Genomic DNA, 21,009 nt, shown 5'->3' with positions numbered 1-21,009 from the left:
ATTGAAATGAGTCGACGAGTGAAATCCATTATTTACTATGACAGTCAAATCTGTAATACAGAGGTCAGGTAGTATTTGTAGAAGCATAGCTCATGGAATTGGCATTCAATTATACCATTCAATTACGTGAGCTACAGACTAGAATCAAGAGAAAGTCAAAGAATCGACTCAAGGAAGAATTTCTAGGTTATAATGTAGATATCTTACTTCTGTTGACCCTTATGAGTATTACCTATTTGATGTGAATGGCGAACTCCAGCTCGAGACAATCATATCATCGCACATTCCAAGCTGAAATGTTGTAAATGAGTTATATGTCGAGTTTGTCAAGGCTGACAGATCTGGCTTATTTTTGGCCATCGTTGCGGCTAATGTTAGAACTGGAGTTGAAGTAGAAAGTCCTACTACACGGTTATACAGTGGGTTCATGACTTGTTACAAAGCTCCTACTACGATGTTCTTAGAACATCTATGGGTAGACACTCGTCAGCCTCCACCACGGATCTAAACTTTGATGGCCAGTACCAGTTACGGTATAAGCATAACCTGAATCTTGACACTCGGGCTCAACATTTAATCAATGTATTCAATTTCAACTTCGGTGTGGGCTCAATGTCATGGGACAGAAGCACTTATACCGGGGGTTCATTGACGTACACTAAACATCAAATTGGTGTACATTTTGGTGGGTACATGGGTTACAGAAGAACTGATAATTTACTTTTTTCGAAGGGGATCGACGAGGGTACATTAAATCCCTTGTTTGAAGGGGACAATGAAGGCACGAATGAGGAAGAAGATATGGACAAGGAAGAAGATACAAAGAATATAGCTGACAGAGAGGAGCTAGACCCTGAGCCAATCTGATAGTATGGTCAGGATGATTCAGAAGTGGCACTATTTTTAGAACCGGAGCTAGTTTCAATGGAGCCAGAACTTGCAGGTCTGATGATGACAGCTCAAATAGTGGTCCGGATCCAGATCTACGATATAGGGCATATGAATCTCTACCCTACATGACCAATATCGACTTAACGGCCGATGTTGGTTTAGAGTTTCTGCGTCTATAGAACAGAATACTTCGCCATGCAAATACATCACATGATGTATGAGTACTACAAGTTGGAATGGAATACCCAAGCAAATATGTTTTCCTTACTGCACTAAAGTGGTACAACTTCAAGAACGACAAGAGCTACAATGTCACGAAGTCCCATTTCGAGAAATTCGAGAGCAAGTGCACAATTCGCGAAGGGAGATACAAGTGAAAAATCATGGCATCTTTACAGAAGAAGACCGGGTTGTGGACGATAAAAAATATTTCGGTCTATATACATATGTTACGATAGGTACAAGTCAGGATCATCCTAGGCTAGACTCCGACATGATTTCTAACATTATTCTACTAATGGTGAAGACAAGTCCTAGAATTTTCGTCTTAGTGTTGATTGCGAACATCTATAGCCAGTACTACTATACTCCATTGTACTACAAAGCGTGGGTAAGAAAACAGAAGGCTATGGATAAGTTGTATCATGATTAGAATAGTTCATAAAACTATCTATGGAAATGATGTCAGGTGTTGGATCGATACGTTCCAAGTTCCATAACCGATTTGGAAATACACCAAATGTACTTCGAAGATCGATTAATCTCTTTGGAAAAGAGTATTCCATAAATTCTTTTGGACCTTTTAGCAATACAAAGAAGCTTTCCAACACTGCAAGCCTTTGGTGTAAATTAAAGACACCTAGCTGTAAAGAAGGTATCAACATTGGTTGTTGATTGCCATTGCTTAGGACAGTAATTGGAAGATTCTACTGATTGCATTTACAATAACTCCTGGAGAAAAAAAAAGATGATTAAGATTTCTTTTTGAGCAGGTTATGCCTTCGCATTTTCCTGCAGCCCGACATGTGTCATATCAGACAGGGGAACTAGAATCCTGTCTATTATTGAGCACCAAGATCCAACTACCACTTAAAATAACCTTTAAAAAGTGAGTGAGATGCAATCATCGACATAGATATGTAATTGGCACTATTTGTAGTCATGTTGTACCCTATTTCATTCATTGTTTGTATTCATGGGTATGCTTTGCTCGATAGGTTACGAGCTTGTCCAATATCATTTCCATGAAATATTAAACAACTTAGGTGCCATCAATAATTGTGGTGCGACATACCTCGCCAACATACCTTTCGAATAATAGATGCAATCGTATGACATGGGTTTACGGTACAGGCATATAATGTCAAAATTTGATGACTGTATCAATTTCATAATAAAAAGGATGCGTCATTTGTTGATAACCTCGATTGTGAATAAAACATACTTTCACCTGACTGCCTTGTTTCCAAAGAAGGCGGCAACATACATTAGATAGATAGCGGGTGGCCATACTTGGTGTGAGGATGTAATGAAAGAAATTAGACGAAATACGACAAGAGTGAGCACTATGCATGTAGTGTGCCACTCGTTTCAGAATCTAAAATTTTGAGTCACGAAGTATGCTAGGCTGGACCAAGACATGTAAACGGAATTATATTATATCGACATAGTAGTAGGGACTTGCGATTGTGGGAGGTTCTAAGCACTTTGGTTCCTATGTGCACATGTAATTGCCACATGTGAGAACCTAAGAATTGGGTACACGCCTTATCAACAATGTGTACAGTCTAGAGTGCATGTATAAAGTATAGAGTTTTGAATTCCTACCCGTCCTCAATGAGAGTATGTGGTCGTTAGTGTCCTGCACGAAATATGAGTTCGCACTGAAAGGTCGCTCAAATACCACCTAGATACGGAACAATATGGATATTTAGAATGATAGTTAAAAGAGGTTATGTGGGTACTTTAGGAACTTGGGGCATACAAAAGTAACATGTTCTGTGTTAAGAGGTACTTTGGAGCCTCAACGTCAATAGCATTATTTTCTTTCAAAGAATATATTCATTACAATGCTTCAATTATTCTGATGCTCCAAATTTGATATTTCCTATTAACTTACGCATAATTCACGTTAGAATGTAACGAAGATAAATAGTGTTAGAATGAAAATTTATGATTTCTTTATTTATGTTATATATTTTTACATCGCAGAAGTAATAAAAAAATACATCAATTGTGTTGTCGGGGAGAATGTGTGATGTAGGGTGGTGGACAACGAATGTAAGGAAGATTTCTGCGCACAACCAAAGTGCGGGCCTATAAATTTGATCGTTGTCATCGTCTTCGTCATCATCGCCTTCACTCTCACTCTCACCCTTTTACTCATTTCTGTCTCTACCTTTTTCATTGTATTCATTTTCGTCTTCTTCTCCATCGCCTTCCTCCGTACTTGAGTACGGTGACGTCCTAGCCTCCCATCATGTATCTTCTACTCTATAGGCAAACGGTTGTGTTGATAACCCACCCTGATAAAACAATGATGCGGGCGGTGTTTGTGTCACTATCTGCATATAATGTAAGGTGCCATAAAACTCAAATATGTTGACATTGACCCAGGCATCAACACTAACATCAGTTGCTGAACTGACGTCTATACGGTGTCATCATTAGTTACGGTGCATGCATCGACATCTAGCCCGACACTTGGGTCGGCATCAACTTCGGCATGAGGGTGTAGAATGTGGGGGACGTCGGTGCCTCGAAATATGTATCTGCGAGAACAAAAAAATTGGGCACGATGGCAGTGGTGCATGGTGTGTAGTACAATGCTTGTGAAAAAACACGGGGTTAATAAAATGAACAGAAATAAATGGAGTGAACTGACCGGGATATTGCGTAGACATAGACATCGTTTCTTTGAGCGGAGCCGATTATGAACTCGTCGTGTGACCGCATCTGGCCCTATGCTACTACTGAGGCGGTCTTCATTGCCTCTTTTGACAAAGTTGCCTGCTCCTCGTATCCATTGATAGCAGATACAACTTGTCGGTGACTCTGAACCACGACAAGTACCCCAAACAGGCTGCCGTGTTCACTGAGAAAAATGGTTCGTGGATGGGTAAGAATTTCATCCTACAATCCCAAGCCTTGATGTAGTCCTTGTGAACCTCTCAGCAATCATTATCGTTTTTCCTACGCATGTCCACCTTGTGCAGCTCCTTCAAGTCTCGTAATGCCGGCAGAATTTTTTTGCCTCCACCCAATTGCCACATCACCCGGTTCGATTCATGCATTTCCATCGCTGCGTACACTATGAACGACACATTTGCATCCCATATCTCCCGATCGACCAACACTTTTGGTGAGATGCAAGATATAATATCGGTGTCGACGTATGACATCAATTTAAACTGAAATGCACAATTGTAAATTTCGTTATGTACGAAATTTTATTTATAAATCATTACATAATTAATATAGGTTCGAAAGAATAAGTAACTACCCTCGCCTTCCGAGCGTTGATCTAACAGCAACCTAATATCTTTCAGCTCCTCAAGTAGTCCCACGTAACTCGACCCATGGTTCCATCCGTAAAAGTGATAAGTTAGCTTAAACATATAATAAATAAAAACATTTACTGTACAAATTAGGTATTTATTAATAAATTATTTTTACATTGTCACCAAAAGAAACATGTATGGGTTGTTTACTCGAGGACCTAAAAATGGTAGCCGCTATTATGCCTACGATGGTAGTAGGAGAAGCAACCACCAATTAACATATTATCTGGTCCCGTGGCCTGACACAACTCTCAATATAATGTGGCCAACACGGATGACCCCTAACTGAGTTGTTTGTATTCTTTGAACTCTATTAGGTGTAGTAGCCACCTTACATGCACCAAATTTCGAGATTTATCGGGCATTAAAATGCCTCCAATTAACTGAAGGATGAATGCCCGGACGTATTGTTCTTTGACGACCTTGGTAGCGTGCAGAAGAAACTTTTCAAAAATTTTTGCCAACCAATTCATCGATATTCGACCACCATCAAACTTGTTCGGGACCTTCCCCAATAATGCCACACGGAGATTCTCTTTACCAGGAACGATTGTTACTCTCGTGACGACTGGCTCATCCACTAACAAATCGAGTTGTAACGTCATGTCCTCTAATGTGATTATACACTCGACGCATAAAAGATGGAAAGTGTGTGTCTCGAGTTTCCATCTTTCCACCAATGCACTGATGGGTTTAGGATCGAGTTTGCGACCCCCGAGCATACGAGACGTATGCAAAAATCCTGCCTCTTGCAAGTAACCATGAATTTAGGTGATTGGAGGTTTTGTTAAATTATGTATAAATGCCTCCAAAACACGATCATTTTCCTATCTATAACAACAAAAAAATATTATAATTAAAAAAATTAAATTTAACTTAATCGAAAATGAAAATTAAATTTTCGTCTTACCATTATTGCATGAGCAGGAAAAATGTGATTATTGTTGAAACAAATTAGAGAGATTATCATTCATGAAAGCTTAATCTGAAAGAATAAAATACAAAATAATTAAAAAAAACTAATATTTTTAAACGAGAATATAAAAAAATTTTAGAACAAGAACTTGAGAAAATGGAGAGAGTTAATAGATTAGAAAGAATTGAGAGAATAAGATGTGAGTGAAAAAAAATTTGAGGCGTATTTATAGGTAAAAAGAACTAATTGTTGTCCCTCTTTTAAACTTTTTTTACGGTTGCACAACCAACATTCAAAATGCCGTTGGATTTGACTGTTGAGGGAAAATGCGTTCAGCTAGACGTGCTTTACGTTTTTCTCTCCAAAAATTATCTATTTCCATAATTTATAAGCCTAATTAAAAACTAGCCTTCTTTTTGAAAGGTTGTTGATTAAATTCAATTCCTTTTAAAAAGTTGAGGGCTAAATTTAACCCAAAAAAATAATAGTCAAATTGATAAAAATGTGTAAATATTAGTTTGTTATCATGCCTAAATTTTGATCCATAAATATTTTTTATACAATATTAGAGGTGGGGATGATGATAACACGATTCAAACTTGTGCGAAACGATTATCTAACAAAAACTTTTAACCACCGCTCCATAAACGTCAAGACTAATCCATGAATGTTTTAAAATTGGTCCAAAAATATGTTTTTTAAAGAGGGAGTTTGAACACAAGACTTGATTTCAATAGAAATCGTTTTTGAGTTGGGTTGACTTGTAAATGATAGATTTTATGATTATTACAAAGATACGTTGGAACAGCCTTTGCCTTGATGATTTAATAAAAAAGGTAAGGCACGAGAGAGTGAGGAGTCATTTTCAACAAGGTGGTTTGGTCTCTTTCCAAATTCTGAATCCCATGAGAAGAAAAGCTAAGCTTTGCTTGCTTTATATATATAATCAACTTTTGATGTTTACAGTTGATTCATGTCATTAGTTAAAGAAGGAAATAATATTCAATAAATCTGAATACAAAACAAAATTTAATTTAATTAAGTAGCATGATCTGGTGTTGCTGCTTCTTTTTAACTTTAATTTCTGCTTAAAAAGTGATGTGATATATGAGCTAAAGATGAATATGACGATTGAGCAAAGTGAAAGTCTGGTGACATGAAGACTTTTACCATCCAACAAGATTGTGAGAAACATCATTTGCCCCATACCTGCATGTGATTCAATTGTTATTAACAAGGAAATTTTTTTTCAGTTGAACCAAGACCAACTCATCTCCTTCCATTAAAGTTGAAAAGTAAAATTATGAGTTGCGACTTGTAAACCCTTCCACTCATTCATGATAAAAGTAGTGTGCTTCATTTCAAGCACGCCATAGCACTTGACAACCAAGTTGAAAAGACTGCTCACGTGGGGATAATTTCAATTCCAAGTGTTTTTTCTAATTGGTTAATCGAAAAGAAGATTAAGGGGCGATCAAGAAGAAGATAAAGATCCAAACAGCCCAGGTAGGGCAATGGTGTAGCAAGCCTAAACAGGGTGGTCCATTTAACACTACTTGCTTTACAAAGAAAAATGGCAAGAATGGGTGGTGGGGAAAAGGCTTTGTAAATTATTGAGGGAATATGTAGCTATGTTTGCTTCTACTTCTGAAAACATTCAAATCATAACCCTATGGCTGTTAAGTGGGACCTTTCCCCACATGGCAATCCAACATTGTTAACTGGATTGCGAATCCTCATCATTGTTCGCTCTTTCAAGATGCATCAATACTATGATTTAAGTAAATAAATACATCAGGTGTTTGATCATTCAGGATTTGGTTAACAACTTAAACAAGTACAATGAATTTCCCACAAAAGATAATGTGGCTTCCTATAACCCAGATTAAAGGATAAAAATCTTAAGTATTGACAGCTATGATCAAACCCAAATCCAAATTTCATGTGATCAACCCATCATTGTCCCTTGAAATGAACTGAGGGGGCAATATGTGGGGGCATTTAAAAGGGAATGCTTGGGATAATTCTCCCTAGACAAAGCTTCGAAAAAGTTTCCTATATACACCCAAATCTATGTAGGAGGTTGAAGTGAAAAGGTAAAGATTTGTTATTGTCTTCCTATTTTGCTTCTAGTTCAAGGCACAAAAATCGTAAATGATTCACGAGGAATGAAAAATGTTAAAGAAAGCAACAAATGCATGTATATCAACAGACCAGTTTCAGCACTAACCTAATTTCATATATTCATTCATAAGGAAAACGTGGACCCACCCCAACCTTCGGCCACAAAGACTACCCAAAATACAAAATAGTAAACTGCAGTTCATTCTAACAAATGTACATGTAACATTGCTCAATTTCTAAATGACATAATTTCATAAATATTTCATAGTTGGGAGCAGGATTCTCTAACCTCTACTTATGGAATCATCTCTCTCCTTTGATGTAAACTGCGGATTATGATGTAATCCAATTTTTGGTACAAGTAGCTTGAAGAATTAGAATGCAATTTCCAGAAGAACTTGAAGTGTTTTCTGATGAACCTGGATTAAAATATTGTAAAGGTATTGAAATCACATAGATGCTCGCCAATTAAACCGTCAACGGAAGTTTAAAAGAAGAATAAAATATAGTAAGAAAAGACACAAGAAGTTAATGATTCGGGCAGCCAAACCAAACGAAAGTATGAGATTCATTTCTAGGAGTCGCTAAGAAAGGTAAAAGATAATTTACCCATTCTAAATGCTGTGCCGTTATGCCAGAGACATTTCCATTATATATACCACCCAAAACCTAAGAATGCAAAGAAATCCATTACTGTTGATCTTGAATGTAGCAAAAAGGTGACGTAAGTAATTCATGGGCATACACTGAAAAGCAATTAACTGTTTCCATGCCATGAGGTCCATTAGATTAAGTGAAAAACTTGTTGCTTAAAAGTGTAATTGAAGGATACCTTTGTCACAGTCTCAAGAAACATGCCGGGGCGAACAGGAAGTGGTTTTCTCCCTGTAACAGTGCCCTGGTTAACATGACAAGAAAAGAGTGAATACACTAGAGTCTCGATGATTTTGCATACATGTCACCCATTCCAGCCATACTTGTAATCAACAAATTATAAAGTATATAAATGAATGTAAAACTAACCCTTCCTGCAATTCCCCAGGGTCTCGTACTACTGGCATTAGCTTCTTCATCAGTGTCAGAGTAGTCTGCACCTTCATCTTTCCCTAGCATTACATTTTTTATCATTTCCTGGACGGGTTTCCCAGGTTTCAGTGCTACAAGCTTTGTTAAGAAGTTCACCTGCGTAGGTAGGATCTTAATCATGCCAATGATCATTCAAATGTCAATAAAGTAAAAACTTAAGTATATTTATTTTATAGGATTAGAGCATCAATATCTTGTTTCATTAAAAGTTAGATAATTTTTTAAAAAAAGTATTAAAATGTATATTTCTGCATGGGTATGTTTTGGTGTTTATCATCCCTTACATCCAGGTTAGGCCTATCTTCCTATTGTGAATCAGTTTTCAGTCATATGCTCAACATGATGTCAAAACCAAAGTTGGTCATTGGTTTTGTTGGGTATTTTAACATTGTATTAAAACTAAGGTCTTGCTTTTTTTTTTTTTTATGTTTATCATTTCTCACTCTGTTCTAATTGTCCATCATGTTGGCCTGCACACCCAGCTGTTACAGCAAGCCTTCGCTTGAATGGGAATGTTAGATGAGGTTAAATCCCACATAGCTTTGGCTTGACGCCTGTTGTGGCACTATCCAGGTTGGGCCCCTCTCTAACAATCGTCAATAGCTTCTAAATTTGAAGCTTAGCATAGTTTAGTCAATTTTAGTTTTCATAAATGCAATCATGCACACCTCTGATTCAGGAAGAGTGCTAAAACCACGGTCATTTCTTTCATCGAGTATCCCACCTCCCATCATATTTCGAGCTTCCTCTCTGATCAAAACAAGTCTTGCAAGTAGTTTTCGATCTGGAACAACTGGCCGAGTTTCCATTGTCTGAAAAACCATTTATAATGCAAAATAATGTTAAATTCTAAGAAACATAGCAAACCTCGCCAATGTAAACAAAAACTAACAGAAAGGAACACCACCCAGTTGTGGTCTCACAAAGCAAATATCTAAAATGATAGTAACAGGAAACAGATGGTTTTCAACATAGTCAAAAAGGTCACTTGCCCTCCTTTTTTTCATAACAATCAGGGAAATATATAATTCAGCAAGCAAAAGTTTTTGAAATATTCCCTCGACAGTTAACGTGTTCCTTTGCCTAGGCAATAGCCCAATGCCAAGGCAGGCACCTAGGAAAAGTTGGATTATTTACCAAAAAGGAAAACTGAAACTAAACTAAACTTGGAAATTTTCATATCAAAAGCAGCAATGACTGCAATGGAGGTTGAAACATTTAAATTCATAAATAGTGAAATCAAAGATATTTCCGGTTGCCATTGTTGAAATAATGTATAATCAAGGATATAATTCAAGAGGCAAGTCGTGTATGAAGTTACGTACAACATAAATTTGCATGTAGATCCAATAAGTTGCACTGTGAATGGCTACTTTTTGAACATAATACTATCTCAAAGTATCTAACTGTATACTAAACAAGCATAAACAATTGCAGTCCATTTGTAGAAGCTGGCCTATTTGGGTGCATCAGCATCTCTTAGGCAAATAATCAACAGTAGCAGCATAATTTAAAAATTAAAATGCACTCCATAAAATATCAAGAAAATGCTTAATGAGGATGCAAAAAATCTCCTCGATGCTCTAGCATCTATCAACTTAGAAGAATTCATAAATATCAGACAACATCTAAAAGCATGATTCATTATAAGATTCTCGAATAAATACCTCTAGTAGATCATCAGCCTGGTTTGCTATATCGTTTAGATTTGCTCCAGGAAGATGAACTTTGGTGCCATTTTCACTTTTGAAAGCACCACCACCTGCAGCAACTCGGCGTAGTAGCTCATGTCTGCTTTCTTTCAGGGGTGTTCTACAGAGAAGTCCAATCACTTGAACCTTGGGAGTAAGGAAAAGCAAGAGAAAACAACTTAGCATCGAGATCATGCTATTATATAACTAACTTTATGCTGAAGTTGAATTAGATACAGCGGGGTTGGGCCTCAAGGAACATCCTTACATGCGGAGGACATTTTTTTGTGAGATGTGCCAGCACGGTCTCCTTAATCACCTCAAGCAGCGACTTTCGCTGTATTAAAAAAGAAAGTCCATTTTGAATTTATTCACATGAGAGACAAGCATCAACTGATAAAGAGATCAAACAATGACCGACAACTAGCAAAAGAGGGGTAGCAATCTCAAACCATGTCAGACGTCAAACTGACAACTAAAACCCAGATAACATATAAAGAAACACTGTTGGTTACCAGAAGCAGTCCTAAGCCGCTGTTACTTTCTAAGTCCTACATCAAGGAAAAGGAATAGAAAAAAGGGGGATGGCACCTTCAGCTAGTCTCAATTGATGCTATAAATCTCTGTAACAAGAGCCAAATAACCACAATGACAAGTATTATAAGCTGGCAACACCGCTAACACAATATTTTAATTGGTCTTGGATACAGACAAGATCAGGCAGATAGTAGAGCTGTACATGGAATACGCGATCATCAAGTTCAATTATTCTTCAAATCATGTTTGACAAACTCATGCTGAAATTCTTATTTTCAATAAACATTATAGTCATCTTACATCTTAAAATACACAATGAAAAGACATGAAAAAATATTTACAGTTCGAAAGAACCAATTTTGGCATGTGATATAGCTTGCTCTTGGAGCCTGGTTAATTTATAACAAAGTCAAAAGTAAATAAAGCTTCATTTATATAGAGCATCCAACTGAACAGTGAACAAATTCGAAACCTGAACAACTGCATCTAAATGCTTACAACATCTATTTTGCAAAAGAGATATTCTACACTTGAACCTTAAAAAACGTGACAAATGCACAAATAAAGTTGCACTACCTTATCATCTTGGTCCTTTTCAGCAACTTGGATCATGTAATCTAGAGCCATCATGAACCCTGATTCCATTTCGTCAACCCTTTTCCCAATTACTCCTTGTGCAGCTAACTCAACTGCTACCTCCTCAGATGCCTCATCCATGTTCATATCTTCCAACTGAACCAACGATGCATATCAGATAGTCAAGACAAAAATGCAATTCGCTAATCACCACAGTCTTTGTGAAGACTGAAGAAGAGGGATTCAACTTTCTAAAGAATGATTCACAGAAAAGCCTGATCTGAAAATAAAAATTGGTTTATAATAGGATGCAAACAATACAAATATAAGTCACAGAGATGGTAGCTACTGCCTGGTACATAAAACAGGCAGCTAAAGTCCAAAGTCACAATTCAACTACTGTTGCAGCTTAATTGTGGGGTCCGTAGACATGTCTTAGAAGGTTTTCATAAGCATATTAAAACTGCCAACTAGTGGTGGAAACTTGTGGGTATTAATGCCCTTAAAACCAGTATCCACCACAAATAAATTCAAGCATCCTTCAAAAGACAACCTCTTAAAAGGATAGTAGTAAGGAAAGAAGAATAGAGAGCTTACAAGGGTAATAATTTCTTCAAGAACAGAAATGACTTGGTCTCCTCCTTTGAGTAAAGCATCATACTGAGAAGAATCTAAGTGCTGACTGTCTTGAAGTTGTTGGGTCTGGGTTTTATAAGTTCGTTCAAGTTCTTCATCAGGATAGCCTGCACCAACTTCATAGCTGGAGGACACGCGGCAGAAGAATTGCTGCTTCGTTACTTTGGGTTGTTTTATTTGGCAATGGAAGTGGGGGGTAGAGAAGCTAAAGGGGACTGAGGTGGGGAAGAAGAGCGAAGGAAGATTTGGAGCGGAACAACTAGGGAAGGAGAAGAAGACACTGCTCTGCAACATTTTCTATCGTGAGGGGGAGGGGTTTGGGTTTTGGAGAAATACCAGAGGTCAAAAAATAAAATAATACATATCCTAATTCAGGTTCTTATAAAAAAGGTAAAATAAAAATATGAAAGCAAAACGCCGTCTGTGGGAATCGAACCCACGACCACATGCTTAAAAGCCATGCGCTCTACCGGCTGAGCTAAGGCCGCGTTGGCGAGTTCATGGAGTTCTTAATATTTATATAATTAATAGAAAAGTAAATATGAATGTAAAGCCGTTTGGAAAGCGGAGAAACAAAAAGGGGCCATTGTTTTATAAGATCTCTCTCTTTTTTCTTTTTTGTTTACGAGGGCAAAAGGTAAAGCACAAAAGCAGTACAATTAGTGCCATGGGATATTAGAACAACTTACTCATAAGTACTTTATCTTTCCATGCACCGTAGACTGCCTAGCGATAATTGAGACCAACTTTCTATGAGTTGTTATGATCATTTTGTGGGTAATTTGGAGAGATTCTAATTTGATTAGGAGGTGTCATGAGGATAAATTTTTCGTGAAATTTGGAGTCTCTGAGTAGATACGTATCCATGATGGATGAGGTTGAAACTTTTGACCCCTCCAAGAAAGTTCGTAGTTTGATTGACTAGAAAACATATGCTATCGTAGCATCTATTTCTATTCAAGGAAGATTTATCCTCGATGATTAGATAGTCTTTAGAAAGTCACCTAATAATTAGATTTGGTAGTAATTACTTGTAATTATATTATAATTAGTAGACTTTATTGAATTGATTGTAATTGGAACACTTTAATTACACTTTTCAATTCTTAGAGGAGGGTTGAAAATTAAAATAATTAAGTAGGTAATTATAAACAATTACCAATTACTTTATAATTTTCCAAATACACATATAATTTAAATTTAAGAAATTATTTTTATTTAAATTTTTGTAAAAAAAAATTTATACAATAGTAATATATGTTATATTAAAAATATAGTTATATATCTATTATTGAATTAAAAAATTCTCTATGAAACACGTCAAGCCAAATATTTCAATTAAATTTTGATGTAATAGCAAATTAAGTTTATTATTTTTGTATGAAGACGTATATGAAAATTGTACCATAAAAGTTATAAAATCTGTTATACACATCATAGAATCCTTCTTATAAAGGCTATATACTCTTAATGGATTAGAGGACACATTGTTGATGGATTTAAAAGTAAAATGATATGGTGGATGATATGTTGAATATTGTTCATTAATTAGGAGACACAAATTTTATATAATATGATGGAGTTTTGGATTAGAATATAAACTATAATAAAAGTGAGTCAACGTAATCAATAGAAAGGGAAATAAACCGATTTTGAAATCTTATTCGAAAAGAATTAGGATTTCTATTGGAAGCAATTTAGCTAAATTCTTTGATAGATAGACAACAATTGTTAGAGGAACAAAAGAGACTACAACATCGACCTAAAAACACTTCTGCAGATTAATGGATTTTAAGAGCTATTGATTTTCTTATATGTGAGGGAAAGCGGGGTTTTTGTTGCAATTCTTTTCGAAAAAAAAAATAGTTTATTGCGGGTGATGTTAACAAACATGAAATGTTGAGAATTAGGGTGAGTAAAATTCGATTCTATTCGAAAATAATATTTTGAGTTATTCAAGTCAACTCAAAAAAGTAATTCGAGTTTAGAGTTCAAATTGAGTTGAATTTTATAATTCGAATAATTCAAATAACAAATAGGTGTAAATACCCTTTTAGTCCTGTCAAGTTTGAAAATAAGCAAATTGGTCTTTTTCTCAACAAAAATTACTAAAAAAATCATTTTTAAAATTCAAAATTTTTATAAAAATTTCAAAATTTATATTTTCTAAAAAATTATAAAATTTTCAAAAAATAATTCTAAAAAATATATAAAGAAAGTTAAAAAATTAAAAATTTTCTACAATAATAATTTTGGGACTTAAATAAGTTAATTAATGATTCAAGTTTATCATATTAAAAATTATTGTTATTTTGCTTTGAAAAAGTTTTCAAATATATATGGTTTCATATTTATGTGCTCTAACATGGAATTAGTTATACCGTAACAAAATTTAAATTTGACATGTTTAATATTTTAAATTAACTCGAACAATTTCACTCAATTCAATTTGACTCGACTTAAAATTCATTTCACTTAACTCAATTTGAAAAAAATTCAAATCAAGTTAGGATGATAAAATAAGACTTTCACTTGATTCGACTTGATTCGATCTAACGCTCACCCCTAATTGAAATAATTAGATAAAATCGAATATGATGTTTATTTATTTATTACTAATCATATTCTTGACCACTTTCTTAAATTAACATATTACATACGATAATTGGAATAATTTTTGTTTATTTATTTATTAACATGTTACCTTTTAAATTTTATTTCATTTTTTATTTGAAAGCAAATATTTGAACTGATTTAAAATTAGAGAGAGAATTCCATAAAAATAAATAAAAGTAATAACGTTTTTGATTTTTTTTTGCGAATTTCTTGAAAATTAAATATGATTGATAAATGTCGAGTTTCATTTCTCTACACGTGGTGGTTTGGTCGTTTTTTCAGTTTTAAATTTTTCTAATTTAAAATTTTAGTTTTTAAATTTCAAAACTAGTTCGGATTATATATTTATTTAAAAATTTTCTAAAATTTACTGAATTGCAGGTTAGTTTTATTCGTTTTACTGCCATCTTACTAAAATTTGGGCCTTTCCTTCTTTTCTTTTTTTTTTATTAGGTTTCATTTTCATAAAAAAGTTTGGCTTTTAACATTTTTTATTATTATTTGTTGTGATTTAGAATTACAGACTAAAAAAAATGGGAATAATCTAATGATTCATGAAAAAAGATTATATGAAACCGTGATTCTATATTATTTTTATATATTTCTAATAATAGAATGACAAATCAGATTTTTACTCCAGAAGGAAAAATCTGATTCGTTATTTTCTTATTGAAAAGAGATAAGGATGATATGAAATCACAATTTTATACATTCCTTTCTTATGATTCATATGCCCTTTTGACTTACGTATATGATAAAATATAAGTTAAAGCTTAAATATTTTCTTCGTTTTAGGTGAAGATATATATGTGAAAAATTTATTGTCATATAATTTTTTTAGAGATTAAATTTAAATATTAAATAAAGTCAGTGAACACAAAGGTAAAAAAAGCGAGGGTAACACTTTTATATCTAAATTAGCAGACATACCATATATACCTGATCTTATACATATCACTTCTATTCGAAGAAAAAATAATAACGGCCTCAATAATAGGAGACAAAAATGTCTAATAAAATCATAAAATCATAATAAGGCGCAAAAGATAAAGTCACCTCGTTAAATGATGAGTCGCTTTATTTACTTCTTTTTTCATCTATAGAAAAAATATTGATAAATCACGATTGAAGAAATAAACAACCTTCAACCAATACCCCAAACTCCAACATATCACTATGCTTATCCTTCAGAGCATTAACAGCAAGTAAACAATCCAATTCAACAAGTAATGCATCCAAATTCTACCCAATAAGCCATTTTAATGCTTCTCGAATGACATATATCTCTGCTAATCGAGGGTCTCAAACAACAACCACATGACCCGATAATCCTTGCACAAATCTTCCATCATGGTCCCTAAGTATTGCTGCGAAAGTCAAACAACCAACCTCAGGAAATGAAGCAGCATCAACATTGCATTTTGGCATACCGACCCTTGGATGTCTCTAACCAGTCCCTGTAGAATCCTCCAATGTCATAATTGCCTGAGTCCTCTCAAAAACCAAATGCGCCGCCTCCCAGTGCTAAAAAAACTGTCCACCATCTGATCAATATTAGCAGGAGAAGCAACAACACCTTTCCAAAGAAATAGATTGCAGTGCAGCCAAATGCTCCAAAATAGAGTAAGGTGCCATCGAGTTATCGCCATATCGGTTGCATTAATAAAGGATGGGAGAACCTACTACAAGGACACTCTCAATTGCATACCCCTGACTAGCTGCCAAACTGCCTGAGCAGTCGAGCACAAGATAAGAACGTGGTCAAGCGTTTCAACACCTGCACAGCGAGGACACATATCATCTGTTGTTCCACTAGGGTCGGAAGCTTGTAAATTATTGTACTAAAAAATCACACAAAGTTCAATTCCTAGGAAAGAGAGGTGGATCACAAGGATTTCTTAAGTACCAAGTCTTTCCTTAGTCAGAATATCCCTTCTATCGTAATTTAATAGTACAATTAAATACTACTATTATACCCTCAAATATTGGAAGAAAAATAGGACAAGAAAAAACACAAGAGTTTTAACGAGGTTTGGTAAATTATACTTACGTCCTCGGGCACTAACACCAGATGATAACTTTATTATCTCCAAAATATTACAAATAGAATTCCTTAAGAATTCTCAAATGGGAGAAGAGAGAAAACTAAGAGAGAAAGATTGGTTGGGATGGTTGAAATGAGAAATGGTTAGGCCCATTTATAGTTAAGGTTCAGGGACTAACTTGCAAATGGCCTAAAAAATTAGGGACCAAACTTGCAATTATCCCATTCAACCAACCACTTTTTACTTTATTCTTTCGGTGCCAATTGCACCTCTCACCATTTTTGACTTTTCAACAATCTCCACCTTGAAGATTTGATTAGGATAATCACATCTTCACACACTTCCTTCAACTCCCCAAATTCGATAAAGCTATCTTTTGTAGTGCCTCCAAATACGCTCTCAAGCGCCATACACCTGAAGGTGCTCAAATTCTTAGGATGTTAATCAAGTTCAAACAATGATTAAACTTGATTGTTGTTACCACCTTGGTCATCATATCTGCGGGATTATTTGCTGTCGGAATCTTCTGAAGTAGAATTTTTTCTTTTTCAAAGACTTCCCGCACAAAGTGATATCTTACGTCGATATGCTTGGTTCTTGAATGATAGACTTGATTTTTCTCTAAATGAATAGTGCTCTGACTGTCACAATATAGACTAATGTGACTTTGAACAACTCCCAAGTCTTTCAACAATCCATTAAGCTAAATAGCCTCCTTAACAGCTTCTGTAACTGCCATATATTCTGCCTCTGTAGTAGACACAGTTACTATAGACTGTAAGGTAGGCTTCTAACTCACTGGGGCTTCAGCAAGAGTAAACAGATACCCCATAGTTGAACGACGTTTATCTAAATCACCAGCAAAGTCGGAATCAACATAGCCAAATACAAACTGACCAAGTGTTTCATCCTTCTCAAAAACTAAACCAATGTCTACGGTTTTTCGAAGATACCGTAGAATCCATTTCACAGCTTGCCAATGTCCTTTTCCAGGATCATGCATATACCTGCTCACAACTCCAACAGCTTGTGAAATGTCAGGCCGCGTACACACCATCGCATACATCAAACTCCCAACTGCATTAGCATATAGGACTTTTGCCATATATTCTCTTTCTTCTTTAGTTTTCGGAGATAATTGAGCACTAAGTTTCAAATGAGAAGCAAGTGGGGTACTTACATGTTTTGTGTTTTCATTTACACCAAAACATTGTAATACCTTTTTCAAATATTACTTCTGATTCAAACAAAGCTTGCCTCTCTTTCTATCTCTACTTATCTCCATACCGAGAATCTTCTTGGCCTCACCTAGATCTTTCATCTCGAACTCTTGATTCAACTGAGCCTTCAGCTTATCTATCTCCTTTTGGTTCTTCGAAGCGATTAACATATTATTAACATACAAGAGTAGGTAAATGAAAGATTCGTCATGCAGCTTCTGCAAATACACACAATTGTCATATTTGCTTCTTGTGTACTTCTGCCTTCTCATAAAGCTATCAAATCGCTTATACCACTGCCTCGGGGATTGCTTCAATCCATATAGCGATTTGTTCAGCTTACAAACCCAATTTCTACCACCAGCATCTGTGTGTCCTTCGGGCTGAGTCATATAGATCTCCTCTTCTAGCTCACCATGCAAGAAAGCCGTCTTAACATCAAGTTGAGCTAGCTCCAAATTCAACTTTGCTACCAAGGCCAACAAAAGTCTAATGGAGGAATGCTTCACAACAGGGGAAAATACATTATTGTAGTCGATTCCCTCCTTCTGAGCGTAGCCTTTAGATACCAATCTTGCCTTGTAGCGAACATCTTTCTTGCTAGGAGATCTATCTTTCTTTGCGAATACCCACTTGCATCCGATTGCCTTTTTACCTTTCGGTAATTGCACCAACTCCTAAGTATTGTTCTTCCGGAGAGGCTGCATTTCTTCATCCATGGCACTTTTCTATTTGTCACTTTCTAAGCTTTGCATTGCTTCTTGATAAGTGACAGGAATATCATCATCAACAACGGGAAGGGCGTAGGCTAGCATATCAGTAAATCGAGCAGGTCTACGGATTTCTCTTTATGGCCTTGCAATTGTAACTGGTTCTGGTGTACTTAATGGTTCTTGGGTTAGAACCTCTTCAACCTCTAATTCCTCCATTGTGGCTGGAGAATTAGACTTATTAACTGGGCAAATCCCCATCTGCTCAAACTCCACCTGTTTTAGAGTACACTCCACCTGCTGTAGAGTGTCGCTTGTCTGAATATCTTCATCTGCTACCTTTTTCAATGTGGAAAATTCATCAAAGGTAACATCTCTGCTACAGATCATTTTCTTTGTGTCTAAGCACCAAAGACGAAATCCCTTCACTCCAGAAGTGATTCCCATAAAGAGAGCTTTCTTTGCCCTCGGATCTAATTTTGACTCCTTCACATGGTAATATGCAGTGGATCTAAACACATGTAAGGAATCATAATCTGTAGCCGGTTTTCCAGATCATACCTCCATAGGAGTTTTTCTTTTTAATGCAGATGATGGCAAATGATTAACAAGATAACCAGCGTATGTCACAGCCTCAGCCCAAAATTGCTTGCCCAACCCAGTATTGGACAACATATATCGAACTTTCTCCAGCAATGTTTGATTCATACGCTCTGCCACTCTATTCTGCTGTGGTGTATCCCTAACTGTGAAGTGTCGAACAATACCATACTCTTGGCACACATCGAAGAACGGATCACTTTTATATTCCCCTCCATTGTCTGTTCTAAGCCGCTTGATTTTCTTGCCAGTCTGGTTTTCGATCATAGTTTTCCATTTAAGAAAAACTCCAAGCACTTCATCCTTAGTTCTCATGGTATACACCCAAACTCTTCTAGAAAAGTCATCAACAAAAGTAACAAAATAGTGTTTTCCTCCCAACGAAGGTGTTTTGGAAGGCCCCCACACATCTGAATGAACATATTCCAAAATACCTTTTGTATTATGGATATCAGTGCCGAATTTCACTTTCTTTTGCTTTCCCAGAACACAATGCTCGCAAAATTTTAATTTGCAAGCCTTTGCACCTTTCAACAATCCTTGCTTTGCCAGAATTTGCAAGGATTTTTCACTGGCATGTCCCAACTTCATATGCTACAACTGCATTGAGTCCAATTCTTTGTTACCGGAAGCTGCAGCGACTGCTCCAATAACTGTACTACCTTGGTAGTAAGTTTTTTTTCCTGATACCCTTCAATATCACAAGTGCGCCAGATGTCACTTTCAAAACCCCATCTCTCATAGTAACAACTGAACCATTGGATTCCAAGGCTCCCAATGAGATAAGATTTTTCTTCAAACTGGGCACGTACCGAACATCAGTCAGAACTCTGCTTGATCCATCTTGATTTTTTAATTGGATTGAACCTATCCCAACAGTTTTACAGGCATTGTCATTGCCCATATAAACAACTCCTCCATTTAGTTCTACTAAATCAGAGAACCACTCCCGGTTAGGGGACATATGATAGGTACAACCCGAATCCAATATCTACTCATCTGAATGGAACGGCGATGATGATGCAACCAGTGATAGTTCAAAGTCACTGGTATCATGCTTTACAACACAAGCATCTACAGCAGCTTTTCCCTTATTCTTCAACTTTGGATAATTTTTCTTCCAGTGTCCTTTCTCATGACAAAAGGCACATTCATCTTTCCCAAGTTTGGGTTTTGACTTTGATCTCCCTTTTTGAGTTTTCTTCCAAGTGTACGAACGACCTCGGACTACTAAAGCTTCTATATCTCTGATTGAGTTTTTCTGTTTGTCCTTCTTTCTCTGTTCATAACTGTATAAGGTCACACAGACTTCACTCAGAGATATATCACTCCTGCCATGAAGTAGAGTAGTTTCTAGGAACTCAAACTCCTCAGGAAGTGACCCCAACAGCATCAAAGCCAAATCTTCATCTTTGAATGTCTCATCCATATTTAGCAAATCAGTGACTAACTGATTAAATTTGGTGATGTGATCATTCATTGTGGTACCTGGGACGTAAGTGAAGCAAAACAGTCTTTTCTTCAAGTGGAGCTTATTTTGACTGTTTTTCTTCAAAAAATTTTCTTCAAGTGCCACCCACAACTTATTTGCAGAAGTCTCCTTTGAAAAAACATACCTCTACTCTTCGAGAAAGGCATGATCGAATTATGCTACATGTCAACTGATTGATCGCCTTCCAATCTTTCTCCTATACATCATCTAGTTTCCCTTCATCAATGGCAATGTCTAGACCCTGCTAAAAAAGGGCATCTAGAACCTCACTTTGCCACATACCAAAATGGCCCGTGCCATCAAAGATCT

At 36.0% G+C, this 21,009-nt stretch overlaps 1 protein-coding gene and 1 non-coding gene across 3 annotated transcripts; both read right to left on the bottom strand.

The window, feature by feature from the left end:
• Positions 1-6,275: 6,275 nt before the first annotated feature.
• Positions 6,276-12,527, bottom strand: LOC107952752 (protein PEP-RELATED DEVELOPMENT ARRESTED 1, chloroplastic). Of its 2 annotated transcripts, XR_005930676.1 has the most exons (10): positions 11,979-12,385; positions 11,382-11,537; positions 10,537-10,605; positions 10,245-10,415; positions 9,246-9,389; positions 8,515-8,673; positions 8,324-8,389; positions 8,101-8,160; positions 7,781-7,910; positions 6,276-6,576 (listed from the first exon to the last, which is right to left on the bottom strand). XR_005930676.1 is itself a non-coding variant. In XM_041117978.1 (9 exons), the coding sequence occupies exons 1-9, from the start codon at positions 12,309-12,311 to the stop codon at positions 7,866-7,868; spliced, it is 1,203 nt and encodes a 400-aa protein (XP_040973912.1). In that variant the 5' UTR covers positions 12,312-12,527; the 3' UTR covers positions 7,585-7,865. The 2 variants fall into 2 exon arrangements, 1 of the variants encoding a protein (XP_040973912.1); XM_041117978.1 differs by lacking the exon at positions 6,276-6,576 and having other exon boundaries at positions 7,585-7,910; positions 11,979-12,527.
• Positions 12,433-12,505, bottom strand: TRNAK-UUU (transfer RNA lysine (anticodon UUU)). Its single transcript has one exon. It is a non-coding gene; the product is annotated as a tRNA-Lys (tRNA).
• Positions 12,528-21,009: the final 8,482 nt, after the last annotated feature.

The sequence above is a fragment of the Gossypium hirsutum genome, chromosome A07 (genome assembly GCF_007990345.1).
Source record: "Gossypium hirsutum isolate 1008001.06 chromosome A07, Gossypium_hirsutum_v2.1, whole genome shotgun sequence".
NCBI lineage: Eukaryota > Viridiplantae > Streptophyta > Magnoliopsida > Malvales > Malvaceae > Gossypium > Gossypium hirsutum.
This window is presented reverse-complemented; position numbering and strand designations above follow the sequence as displayed.

What these genes read in the sequence shown, in the direction of transcription:
- LOC107952752 (XM_041117978.1), bottom strand. Translation starts at nt 12,311, where the DNA reads ATGTTGCAGAGCAGTGTCTTCTTCTCCTTCCCTAGTTGTTCCGCTCCA. An exon ending in AAAAGGACCAAGATGATAAG is followed by an intron (nt 10,606 to 11,381) that starts GTAGTGCAACTT and finishes TTTTTAATACAG; the next exon opens with CGAAAGTCGCTGCTTGAGGT. An exon ending in CCTGGGGAATTGCAGGAAGG is followed by an intron (nt 8,390 to 8,514) that starts GTTAGTTTTACA and finishes CATGTTAACCAG; the next exon opens with GGCACTGTTACAGGGAGAAA.